The sequence below is a fragment of the Mus musculus genome, chromosome 10 (genome assembly GCF_000001635.26).
Source record: "Mus musculus strain C57BL/6J chromosome 10, GRCm38.p6 C57BL/6J".
In the NCBI taxonomy this organism is placed as follows: domain Eukaryota; kingdom Metazoa; phylum Chordata; class Mammalia; order Rodentia; family Muridae; genus Mus; species Mus musculus.
In genome coordinates this window covers 12,681,749-12,695,161 of record NC_000076.6, presented here as the reverse complement: position 1 = coordinate 12,695,161, position 13,413 = coordinate 12,681,749, and the positions used below count along the sequence as shown (strand labels likewise).

The 13,413-nt window shown below is 42.0% G+C and overlaps 1 protein-coding gene across 13 annotated transcripts in view; it reads left to right on the top strand.

The window, feature by feature from the left end:
- The window catches only part of Utrn (utrophin), a 487,702-nt gene that overhangs the window by 174,727 nt on the left and 299,562 nt on the right, over nucleotides 1-13,413 (top strand). For all 13 annotated transcript variants that reach the window (XM_006512710.4, XM_011243167.3, XM_030245066.1 and 10 more), the window contains 7 exons: nucleotides 1,628-1,798; nucleotides 4,253-4,432; nucleotides 6,735-6,869; nucleotides 8,681-8,830; nucleotides 10,591-10,752; nucleotides 11,789-11,917; nucleotides 12,712-12,885. In XM_006512710.4, coding sequence (XP_006512773.1) covers nucleotides 1,628-1,798; nucleotides 4,253-4,432; nucleotides 6,735-6,869; nucleotides 8,681-8,830; nucleotides 10,591-10,752; nucleotides 11,789-11,917; nucleotides 12,712-12,885 — 1,101 coding nt within the window. The remainder of the gene's footprint in view (nucleotides 1-1,627; nucleotides 1,799-4,252; nucleotides 4,433-6,734; nucleotides 6,870-8,680; nucleotides 8,831-10,590; nucleotides 10,753-11,788; nucleotides 11,918-12,711; nucleotides 12,886-13,413) is intronic.

Sequence of the window (13,413 nt, the reverse complement as noted above, 5' to 3'; positions counted from 1 at the left end):
CACACACACACTATGCCATAGTTTTATCAAGAGCTGCTTAAAGTGTTGAGCAAGGGAGAGGAGCACTGTGTGCTATTGTGGCTTCTCCTAGAAGAGTCACACCCTAGCTTGCGGGGTGGGCATGGAAAGAAAAGTTCCTTGTCTATTTTTAGGCCTGTGCTCCTGTTTGGAGGGAGGGAACAGGAAAGCCACTAACCATTCCTTAACCCACATTCCTGTGAGCCCATCCTGTTCCTGGCCTGGCCTCCGGTTTCTGTCAGCTCTGGCCTCCACTCAGACATGTAATTTGAGCAGGCTACTGGACGTGTCAGGGGAAGGTTGGACGATTCCTGTGTGACACGATCATCTCTTTCAGCCGAAGTGCATTTGTGGTTAGGTGAGGAGCTCTGAAAATATTCCCAGACTCCTCTGAAGTACTTCATAAAGTTACTGAGCCAGATTCAGACAGATAGCTATTTTCAAATATATGTTCTACTTCCTCCTCCTCCTCCTCCTCCTCCTCCTCCTCCTCCTCCTTCTTCTTCTTCTCTCCTTCTCTCCTTCTCCTCCCCCTCCTTTTTCTTTTACAAAACACTTTACTTATGTGCCTTGGTGTTTTGTCTGTCTGTATGTCTGTGTATGTAGAGTGTTGGATTTTCTTGAACTTGAACTGGAGTTACAGTTACAGAGGAGTTGTGAGCCATCATGTGGGGACTGGGAATTGAACCTGCATCCTCGGGAAGAGCAGCAAGTGCTCTTAACCACTGAGCCATCTCTCCAACGTCTATCTTCTACTTTCTGTTTTTTTTTTTTTAAGATTTATGTATGTGAGTACACTGTAACTGTACAGATGGTTGTGAGCCACCATGTGGTTGTTGGGATTTGAACTCAGGTCCTTCGGAAGAGCAGTCAGTGCTCTTAACCACTGAGCCATCTCTCCAGTCCTACCTTCTACTTTCTAACCAACATTTTATAGGGTAATGCCTTGTGGACATCTTTTGTAATAGTTCTTTTCATCCTCAGTTTTTTCCCCTTATTTTTAAGAACATTTTTTTGAGAACAGGTCTTCTTCTGTAGAGCAGGCTAGCCCTGGATTTACAGAGACACACCTGCTTCTGCCTTCCAAGGGCTGATATTACAAGAATGTGTGACTGTGCCCAACTCCAGGCTCAGTTTAGAATGTGAGGCCACACCATGGGAATTCTGCTTCCTGTTTTATTTTTTATATAATAGACAGTGTTACAATTAAATTACTTGATGTTCATACCTTTATCGCTATAGGTGAAGCTCCTTAATGTGGAATTAAAAGGTCAGAAACCTAGTTAGTTTCTGCTGCTTACCTTTCACAGTGTTGGGAGTACAGTGCAGGCTGCCAGGGAGAAAAAACACCAGCTGTGAACCCTATTTTCAGAGTTATATTAGATATCTTCTAGTTAGGTTCATGTCTAAAATGTTGTATAGAAGTCATTATATTTTCATCCTTTCTTACATTACACAGCACCAGCACAGGATGCTTTAAAAGTTTTATTTAAATGTTAAAAAATAAGACTGGAAATCTATTGCAGTGCCTTTAAATATTAAAGGGTAGAACTTGGCATTTAACGTATTAAAATTTATTTATTGAGTGGAATTGGCGTTTCCTTCCTAGATTGCTATTCAAAAAAGCAGGCTGTCAGATAGTCAAGAAAAAGCCCTGAACTTGAAAAAGGATTTGGCTGAGATGCAGGAGTGGATGGCACAGGCTGAAGAGGACTACCTGGAGAGGGACTTCGAGTACAAATCTCCAGAAGAACTCGAGAGTGCGGTGGAGGAAATGAAGGTAAGGCCTTCCTCCCGACTGCCCTCTTCACACTAGTTAGTCTGTTGGTCTTTCACCTATCACACTGCACAGAACCCTATGGACAAGTCTGCTCTCAGTAGGAGTGAGTGATGAGCAGCTGTGGTAATCTTAGTTGGGAAAGAGGCTGATGCCAGTCCACTGGTTCAAGTCCACCCCAGAGTAGATCGATTCTGGGAAGTCCCTGTGGATAGTCATGGAGGTTTCTGTCTCGAAGAAGGGTTGTGAGGAGAAACTCATTTTTCTTTTATTATTGCAATAAACACATATAATATAAATTTTTTTTTTACCCTTTTAGCAGTTTCTTGGTGTATATTTTATGGTGTTAATTCTAGTCATGGTACCGTGTGACTTCTATCACTGTTTCCAGGAAGTGTAAGTTTTGGTAAGGAGCAAAGGAGACTTGGAGGTTATTCTAGTTCTAATGGGTTTCATTCTAGTCATTCGTGGGGGCCCAGGGAACCCCAGAATGTCTTTGGAGCAGGAGGCAAAGGCTACATTCAAGTCAGTATTGGGAGTACATGGGAACCCCAGAACATCCCAGGAGCAGGAGGTAGGAGATATAGAGTCAGTAATGAGGGCACATAGGAACCCCACAATGTCCTTGAGCAGAAATCTTGGCGTATACAGAGAAGATAAGGTGAAGATAAGTTGGAGTTACAAGCTGTGGTTCCAGAAACATCTATTCCTGTGTCAGTAGTTGTCCTTGTATAAGGAAAGAACTGGGCCTCAGACCCACATTTGCCTCCACTATCCTTCTAGCATGAGGGCGTGATTCTGTCTTTAAGAGTCATCCTTCTTGTCAGGTGGTGGTGGTGGTGGGGATACAGCTTTAACCCCAGTACTTCAGAGGCAGGGGCAGAGGGGCAGAGGGGCAGAGGGGCAGAGGGGCAGAGGGGCAGAGGGGCAGAGGGGCAGAGGGGCAGAGGTAGGTGGATCTCTGTGTTTGAGGCTAGTCAGTCTACAGAGCAAGTTTCAGAGCAGCCAGGGCTACACGGAGAAATCCTGTCCTTAAAAAAAAAATTAAAAAAAAAAAGTACACTTCTCTTTGTAAAAGATCAAGTAACATGGTATATTGTTAACTAGTAGTTATACTACCAATTAAGTTGGTTAACTCAACTAGTAGTATAACTAAGGCAAACTTTTCTGTGCAGGTAGTTTTTAAAAAGATTCTATGTGACATTCATGCATGCTATCTTGAGTCAGTAGATATGAAAAGAGACTTATTTAATCTGTGTCGGGGATCAATATATATATAATTTTCTTTTTTCTAAAATTTTTTTTATTAGGTATTTTCCTCATTTACATTTCCAATGCTATCCCAAAAGTCCCCCATACCCTCCTCCCTCACTCCCCTACCCACCCACTCCCACCTCCCGGCCCTGGCGGTCCCCTGCACTGAGGTACATAAAGTTTGCACGACCAATGGGCCTCTCTTTCCACTGATGGCCGGCTAGGCCATCTTCTGCTATATATGCAGCTAGAGACACTAGCTTCGGGGGTACTGGTCATGTAGCTCTTTTTGAAAAGTTTTAAAACTATTTTTAGTACTGAAAATATTTAAAAGTAGATTACTATGTAAAGAATGGCTAACTCATTTATCACTCACACTTTTGGAGCTGCAGTTTGCTGCTGATTTTAAAAGTCATTGTAGTTGACAGTGAAGAAAAATGAGATTACAATCCCTGATTGGGCAACACTCTATTTATTTTTATTCTTTAAAACAGCCATTAGGAATTTAAAAGCCACTACACTTAATTACTTTTTCCCTCACCCTGGGAGAGCTGAAATCCATTAAGCAATAAAGCAAGCTAAAGGGGGGAGTGAAAGACGGCTGCAGGTAGGTTTTCCTGCATGTGAGACTGAGCACCTTGGGCACCGAGAGAAAGCCAGGAAGCAGCTATTTCTGGATCAGGTTGTCCAGAGGAGCTTCTTCATCTTCATTATTGGAAGGATGGATGGACCCATGGTCAAGGAGGAAAATGTTTTTACAAGGATTTGTGGGCCATTTTAATAGATGCCTCTGCCACAGTGTCCTGCCATTTTGGGGGGTGTTTATTTATTTCAATTTAATGTGTTCAGACCTCCAGTGGTCATTTAAAATGAGTTCATTTAGATTCCTACCCTGAGTCCAGAATTTAAAAATATATCTTGCCAGTAGACACTATTTAGGATAACTTGCCTCTAAACTCTGGTGGTATTAAAAAGAAACTGTTGTGGGCTCGGGGAATTGGAAACTAGAAGAGTAAGTGAGATTTTATTTTTAGCATTCTTCTTTCAAAAAACTCAGGTTACAGAATTTTTTAAATAGTGTTCTACTGAGGCATATAGAATCATTTAGTTGTTTTGATATTGGATTAATCATTATTATTATTTTTTAAAGAAAGATATTAGTCACAGAGAGCCATGTTTCAAATTGCTCCTTTCTTGGGACAGAGGGCAAAAGAGGAGGTGCTGCAGAAGGAGGTGAGGGTGAAAATTCTGAAGGACAGCATCAAGCTGGTGGCTGCCAAGGTGCCCTCTGGTGGCCAGGAGTTGACGTCGGAATTCAACGAGGTGCTGGAGAGCTACCAGCTTCTGTGCAATAGAATTCGAGGGAAGTGCCACACACTGGAGGTAAGAGCTTGTTTGCCCCAGGGCTACCATCCTGAGATCCCAGCTCTGCTGTGTGGATTTCCCTGTCTTATTTAAAAAAAAGAAGAAGAAGAAGAAAGAAAGCGCCATTACTTTGTCAAACATTGGATTATAAAAGTAATTTTTATGGACCAAGTAGATAAAAAAATAGAGAGATTTTTGTTTGTTTTGTGTTAAAAGGAGACCAAGATCTGCCTGCATTTCTCAGGAGGTTCAATGGTGATAATTGATCCCCGCAGGTTTGTGTGCTCACTAGTGTTCTCAGGTTACCATAAGAATCCAGACAGCTCTCTTTTACCTGGCTGACTGTTATTTTATTTTTATTTTGAGTCGTGTCTAATATTTACTGGAGGGGAAAAAGAATTTCAGTATGTAGAGATTTCATTGCATTTTTAGGTGGAGAATCTCACTGCCTATCAGACTGAAGACCTAGATTATTCTGTGGGATTATTTTAATAAAGTGCTTTCTCATCTTCATGGTTAAAAAAAAACTGGTCAAAAGTCTTAAGAAGCGTTTTGAGTTATTCAAATTTAAATGAAACACACCCTACAATAAGCAATTACATTCTGGTGAGTTCTGATAATGCCGAGGGAAGATTTAAACTGAGTTTACTCATTGTACTTCTTGTAAGATCTGAGCAGATTTTTCGGCCTGCTTCTTGTAAGATTAATGGGAGAAGGGGACTAGAAATCTCTTTCTTCTTTTGCTCTGAACCAAGAGTCAACAAATTATGGTAGAGGCCTCAGGTATAAATTGTGTAGTTTGAGCTAGGCAATGGTGTTCTATGCCTTTAATCCCAGCACCCTGAAGGGAGAAGCATCTCTGAGCCCAAGGCCAGCCTGGCCTACACCTGAGGTCTGGAACAGCCAGGGCCACATAGAGAAACCCTGCCCTGAAAAAAAAAGTTGGTTTTTTTTGGGGGGGGGGTAGGTTTGGTTAAGAGTGGTATTTCTAAAGGATTGAACATGGTGTAAACACCTATACACCAAAGATGAAGCTGTGACAAACTATGGATGTCACCCCTAAAGTCTGAAATACCTTCTCTGTGCCTCTCGAGAAATACCGGCTGAGCCCTGTTCTGGCGAGCAGAGCTGATGTGGGGAATGGATGGGACTGTGCCCTACCTTGGTAGAGAAGACAGATGCAGGGGATTTTGTGCAGAGCTCTAATCTTAGCAGTCAGATAAGATCCTCTCTTGTTCTGGAGCAAGGGGATAGAAGGCTCTAAATGCATGCCTTCCTCGGCTTCTCTCCTACTTCGGAACTCTGAGTAGGGAGAACACAGGACTACCTGGCTCCTGTTTTGGTAAAATGGGCCCATCCTCTTATGTGTCTATCTTTACTCACTTGGAAAGAAGTCCAGATGGCTACAGAGACATCTGCTCCCATCAGTCATCTAGGAACTGGAATTGGATATGTCCTAGGAGATTTAAGTTTCTATAAAAAAATATCCTGAATGGTTTTTACCTTTTGCTCTTTCTGGGGGTGTTGCTGTTGTTGTTGTTGTTGGTGGTGTTGTTGTTGTTGTTGTTGTTGTTGTTGTTGGTGTTGGTGTTGGTGTTGTTGGTGTTGTTGTTGTTGTTGTTGGTGTTGGTAGTGGTGGTGGTGGTGGTGTTGTTGGTGTTGGTGTTGTTGTTGTTGTTGGTGGTGGTGGTGTTGGTGTTGTTGTTGTTGTTGTTGTTGTTGGTGGTGGTGGTGTTGGTAGTGGTGGTGGTGTTGGTGGTGGTGGTGGTGGTGTTGGTGGTGTTGGTAGTGGTGGTGGTGGTGGTGGTGGTGTTGTTGTTGGTGTTGGTGTTGGTGTTGGTGTTGGTGTTGGTGTTGGTGTTGGTGGTGTTGGTGGTGGTGGTGGTGGTGGTACTGGGGATTGGACTTAGGGCCTTTGTCAGGCAAGTACAGGTTGTAGCCACTGAGCTAAATCTCCGGCTCTAACATTTTCTTTAAAACAAACAAACAAACAAACAAACAAACAGAAAATGTATTTCTCTGCTGTTTTTTTCCCCTATTAATTATTCAGGTTTGTTTTTTTTTTTAACATTTAGCCAGGTCCTTGGAACTCATTTTACTGAAAACCGAGGCAGCTTCTTTTCCATTTTTCCTTCTCCTTCCATCTTAATTGCTCCTATTTTATTGAAGATTTAGTTTTGCCTCATTTATTTGATATTCTAGCTTCGCTGGTTTCTGGATTCCTGTATATTACTCACTGAAATGGAGTTCTTATTGATCGAAGGGATGACGTATGGTTATGGCTTCTCTTCCGTGTTAATTTTCCCTTCACATTTGTTAGGAGGTCTGGTCTTGCTGGGTGGAGCTGCTTCACTATCTGGACCTGGAGACCACGTGGTTGAACACCTTGGAGGAGCGCGTGAGGAGCACGGAGGCCCTGCCTGAGAGGGCAGAAGCTGTTCATGAAGCTCTGGAGGTTGGCACCTGATGTCTGAGCCACAGTTATTTTCACTGTGAATGGGAAAGATGTCTGTCTGTCTGTCTGTCTGTCTGTCTGTCTGTCTATCCATCCATCCGTGCATACAATAGGATGTGTGTTGAGGTCAGAGCACAATTTGTAAAAGTTATTTTCCCCCTTGCAACATAGATCCCAGGGATCAAATCCAGGTCGTTAGGGTTTGTGGCAAGCTCCTTTTGACCCACTGAGCCATCTCACCGGCCCCTGGGAACTCTTTATAATCAGTTTTGTAAGGCAGGAGCTACATGAGTGCATGTTAGACACAGCGATAGTCACTAGTAGGGTCCAGTTCTTTTCACCATTCTCTGAACAAACCCTGTTTTGTTTCTTTGCACTTATGACTATGGCATGAACCATGCTTCAGGTGGCTTCTTCATCATTCTCAGATGTAAAAAGTTAAAGCAGGCTGCTATGTGCATTCGTGAAGGCAGGGGCTCCCACAGTGGGGCTGGATGACAAGGCTGGGCTTCAGGCTCCTGGGGCCAAGAAATATCCCGAAGGCTTCCTCGTTCTGTAGTTTCGAGCCCAGGAGTACACACGATACTGTGGTAATTACTTCAGAAACGAATTACAGTGTAACCAAAGAGGTTTCACTTGTACAGGAGTAGTAGGGAAATTTGGGGATCCGATGAACAGCAGAATGGGAAGTCAGAGAGCTATTCCCAGGGGGTGGGGGTGAATGGGGCTCCATTCCTGAAGATGGATGCCGTGCAGGGAGAGAATTGTCACTTCTCAAACACAGCAGAGTAGAGGATGCATAGACAGCATGGAAACCACTACATGCCCATTGAACAAACAGCAAGCATGCTTTTCTCATAGGGCATAAATATACATTCTAGAAATCCAGACAATGGAGAAAAGGAAAAGAAGGCTCCATGATAAACACTTTAATACATTCTGTGTTCTCTTCTCTTCTCTCTTCTCTCTCCCTCACTCCCTTTCTTTCTTTCAGGTTTATTTATATATATATGAGTACACTGTTGCTTTCTTCAGACACACCAGAAGAAAGCATCAGATCCCACTACAGGTGGTTGTGAGCCGCCATGTGGTTGCTGGGATTTGAACTCAGGACCTTTGGAAGAGCAGTCAGTGCTCTTACCCGCTGAGCCATCTCTCCAGCCCCCTGTATTTTTTCTTTATTATCAGCATTCCTTTTGTGCATGTATACTGCAGGGCAGTAAATGCAGTCAAAGGGCTCCTAGTCCTAAGAGCTTCGGAAAGAGTTTGGAGCCTTAGGATTTTTGTTTGTTTGTTTGTGTTTTGTTTTTGTTTTTTTTTAATTGACTCTCTTTTGTCAAATTGAACTTTATGGCTTTCAGATTTCCCATCTGTAGAATGGGAGTAGTATTTCATGCATAAGGTTAGTTGGACTTGTGTCTATAAAACTGTATACATAGAAATACTTAGTGTATTTCTGTATCATAAGGTAGAAAAATGGATCTCTAATTTTACCAATGTAGTTAATAACATGAGATAATTTTATTTGTAGAGTACAGTTTTGTATGTCACACTGAGAGTTTCTCATAAAATTAATAATTATTCAAATTATTTTATGCATATGTTCTTGAAGTTTTTTTTTAAAGTTTTGTGATTTTGTTAATCTATAGTGGATAATTTTGTGAATTAGTTATTTCCTTAATATTTGTCATTACTTGTTTCTTAAATAGATTTCTAGAAAGTGGAATTAATATTAATGCTTAAAATGGCATTTTGCAGATCTTGATCCATTTAGACCCATTGAATGTATTTTTTCCCCTGCCCAACTGCAGTCTCTTGAGTCTGTTTTGCGCCATCCGGCGGATAATCGCACCCAGATTCGGGAACTTGGGCAGACTCTGATTGATGGTGGAATCCTGGATGACATAATCAGCGAGAAGCTGGAGGCTTTTAACAGCCGCTACGAAGAGCTGAGTCACTTGGTGAGAACCAGACATGTGCAGTGTGATTAGGTAGTTACTGCCACAAGCTAACTCTGAGAGCTCTCTCTCTTACTCGGAGCTTCCGTGCTGGTTACACTTGGTAATGTATAAATTGGTCCCCATTAGATAATGCTTTGGTGTGGTGGGAGTTAAAGTAGGCAGGCAATGTTAATGGGAGCATAAGGGCTTTGAAGTAAGTATAGAAGAATAGATCTAATATTTGTAGGTCAGATGCAGCTTGATCAAACAAACAAACAAAAGACAAACAAACATCCAAATTGCCAGGACAAGGCATGGTGGTATATGCCTTTAATCCAAAAACTTAAGAGGCAGAGGCAAGAATATCTCTGAGCTTGAGGCTAGAATACTCTGCATAGGGAGTCTTAAGCCAGGTGAAGCTACATAGTAAGGTATTGTTTCAACAACCCAATCCCAAGCCAAGCCAAACCAAGCCAAGCCAAAAATGAAACCAAACCAAACTTTGTCAGATACTGGATGTAGCCCAGTGGTAAAGCACTTTTGTTGTACACACAAGGCTATGTGTTAAGTTCCCAGTTACCTTCTATCTCCAACACCTCTTTGAGATTTATTTCTATTTGTGAATTATGCAGTTTTCTGTAAGAATAGTATTACAGCTATGTCTAAGAATAATAACGTCTATATGTATGTCCTAATAACGATTAGGGCCTTCCGAATTTGACATTAACTGTTATGAAAGCTACATCACTCGGCTGATGCTCAGATTATATCTCAACATGCATATCCATATCAGTGATAAGAGAAGGGACCTTGTTCTTTTGTAAGAAGGTTGAGTTGATCATTAGATAACTATACCAGATTACCAAGTAACAACTGCTGAGATTAGACTAAAAATATCATTGAGCTTAATCCAAAGATGTGTGGCAATTAGTGGTTTGACTCACATGTGCACTGTTAGAACTTGTTCTCAATTTTAGAAAAAAAAATTAGGTATTTATTCACTTGATAGACATTCTTACTATGTCTTATTTTTTTTGTTAGGCATTGGAGATTCTTAAAATTGCTTTATATTTCTAGTAAAATAAAAAAATTAGAAATTACAAATTTTACTAAGTTTAAGACATTTTGTATATGTGAGTGTCTGCATAGATGTTTATGTCCCATATATGCGTCTCATGGTCATGTTGTCCAGAAGCGGGTATCTGACCCCCTATAGCTGGAGCACAGATAGTCGTGAGCCACCCTCACTATCTACTAGGGCAACAAGTACCCTTAGCCACTGAGCCAGTCGCCTGAAATACACATTTTTTTTCTATTTTATATGTCCTATGGGGGAATCTTTTTGTACTTGTATTTTGTCATAGTATAGGTTAATAGAAGTAAGAATGAGAGATTCAGGGGCTGGAGAGATGGCTCAGCAGATAAAAGCACTGGATGCTCTCCTTGATTCAATTCCCAGCACCCACATGGTGGCTCTCAACTGTCTTTAGCTCCTGTCCCAGGGGATCCGACACCCTCACATAGACATACAGGTAGTCAAATTACCAATGTATTTAAAATGAAAATAAATAAATAATTCTTTTAAAAATGAGAGGTTCAGCTGCTGTGTCCATGAGATACTAGAAGAACATTTGCACTCTTATTATGATCGTTATTAATTATTTATAAGAAGAGCTACAGTCTTGAACCAGTACTTTATTATAATCTGCATGGCCAGAAGGCACATTCAGCTATTTATATTTGTGCTGAGCAGTTACAAAGGAAATGTCTCCTCTGTGCAGGCGGAGAGCAAACAGATTTCTTTGGAGAAGCAACTCCAGGTCCTCCGCGAAACTGACCACATGCTTCAGGTGCTGAAGGAGAGCCTGGGGGAGCTGGACAAACAGCTTACCACATACCTGACGGACAGGATCGATGCCTTCCAACTGCCACAGGAAGCTCAGGTATTGCTGCAAAGCCGAGAGCCTTTGCGTCTTGAGAAAGGGCAGCTGTAGCCTGGTCCTCACTGCCAGAGTCAGGAGGACTCTGTATGGAACAGCCTTTGGGTGGGGGCTGTTCTTGTTCCTTGTGTGAGAACTTGACACATTTTCTCCCTACCATTTTATGCATATGGGTGTCTGGCTTACATGTGCATCTGTGCACTGTGCTCGTGCCTACTGCCTGTGGATGCCAGAAGACAGCAGTGAGGCCCCTGGAACTGGAGTTAGACTGTTGTAAACCACCCTGTGGGGACTGGGAAAGGAACCTAGATCCTTTGGAAGAGCAGCTGGTGCTCTTAACAGCTGAGCCATCTCTCCAGCTCCTTTCACACAGTTGATATGTTAGAAAATAGATTTCTTCCTTTCTCTCTTTCTCTCTTTCTCTCTTTCTCTCTTTCTCTCTTTCTCTCTTTTTCTCTTTCTCTTTCTCTCTTTCTCTCTTTCTCTCTTTCTCTCTTTCTCTCTCTCTCTCTCTCTCTCTCTCTCTCTCTCTCTTTCCTTCCTTCCTTCCTTCCTTCCTTCCTTCCTTCCTTCCTTTGTAGCTATACAGTTCAGGCAGTTTATTCTGTATACATCAGATGTGAACATTAATAATGACAAGCAAAGACCTTAGCATGTGCATAGCACACGGTGGTGTACTGTGCAACAGTTTGTTATTATCATGTATCCCACAAGCTTATTAGTGTGTATTAGATATAGGATCATATACTATACAACTACCTTGAACTTCTGTATTATATTTCTTCCTGTACTTGGTTGTTGTATAAAGACATACTGCTGTATTCCAACTGTTGTTATATAAAAGCTCACATGTTGTGTAAAGGCATACTGTAACTCGTGCTTGTCTGGGACTTACTATGCAGCCAAGGGTGGCCTTAAACTCAGCCATCCTCCAGCTGCAGACTCCAGAATGCTAAGGATTACAAGCATGGGCCATTACCCAGGGCTTCTTTGTGTACTTTAAAAACACACCTTCTCCCGTTTTTTATCTTCTTGGTAGAAGATCCAAGCCGAAATCTCAGCCCATGAGCTCACCCTGGAGGAGCTGAGGAAGAATGTGCGCTCCCAGCCCCCGACGTCCCCTGAGGGCAGGGCCACCAGAGGAGGAAGTCAGATGGACATGCTACAGGTAAGGACTGGCTTCCCTTTGCTTTTTATATATGGTGGGTATAGAAAAGAAAAGCAGAAAGGCTTAAGGACTTCGGTACCTTCGCTCTGTGCTATGATTCAAACATGGGATGGGAGCGGAGTATTAAAGGCTCATGGCAACAGGAACAGGTTGTTAGCTGGGTAAGGAAACTATGAGCTTTAAGAGTTGGCTGAGAAGAGGGGATGAGTTCAGGCCAGCAGTTGACTTTGTGTAGACCATTCTCTGATCTCAGAGGCTGATGTCTGGGCACTCAGGGCCTCAGTAGGTAGAGGGAAATGAGCTTCCACTCTTAATGTGGTAGAAGGCATCTGAGGTCTATGTTCATGAAAAAGTGAGTAAATGAATGGACTTTCTCATCCAGAGACACCATCTGTCTCCAGATGTAGTTTGGAGACTGAAATTCTGAGTACTGCTCACTCATGACATCGAGCAGTGGTTCTGAACCTGTGGGATGTGACCCTTTTGGGGGTCGCATATCAGATCTCCTCTGTATCAGATAATATATTATGATTCATAGCAGTCACTGAATTAGTTATGAAGTAGCAGTGAAATAGTTTTATGGTTGGGGGCGGGGTCACCACAACGTGGGAACTGTGTTAAAGGGAACATTAGAAAGGCTAAGAACTACTGCTTTATATGACCGTCCTAATTCCTCTGGGGTTTCCTGGGTTGGCCTGTTTTTTTTTTTTTTTGAAAAGTCTTTCGGCATTATGTATTATAGTAATATCTAGTTAGAGCGAAAGTGAGTGGCTTACTCTTATTTCTGCAAACAGAGGAAACTTCGAGAGGTCTCCACCAAATTCCAGCTTTTCCAGAAGCCCGCAAATTTCGAGCAGCGGATGCTGGACTGCAAGCGTGTGTTGGAGGGAGTGAAGGCCGAGCTTCATGTCCTCGATGTGAGGGATGTGGACCCTGACGTCATTCAGGCCCACTTGGACAAGTGCATGGTGAGCCTGAGGCCCAGCAGGCAGCTCACATGGCCAGAGCTGCTCTGATGGTTTAGTATAGAGCATCCCTTCTTATTCTTTAGTTCAGGGTATGGAGATGATGGAGACTGTGTCAGAACAAAAAGAACTGTGGCTCTCCCAGAAAAAAAAATAGACAGTATAAGAGTAATAGGGGAGTATGAAAGCAACAGGTATGATCTGTGCAGATAAAGGAAGCAGATTGCACATAAATAACATGGATTTAAAAAGAAAGAAATGTATAAACTACAACATGAAGTGGGAAAGACCTCTCTGAAGGATGCAACTGATAAATGAAACTTTCCACAATAAATTTGAAGTACCTCTAATATTTGGAATATTATAGAGTAAAAAAAATATTTTGCTAGGAAAATGACATTCAAGTCAAAGTTTAAACTTCAGATGGGCAGAAATGAATGACAAATAAGACCTTACTATTCCATTGTTTGTAGTTAGTTTAATAGAGGTTTATAAATTTTATTTGTTTTTTATTTTTTAAACAAGTGCTCT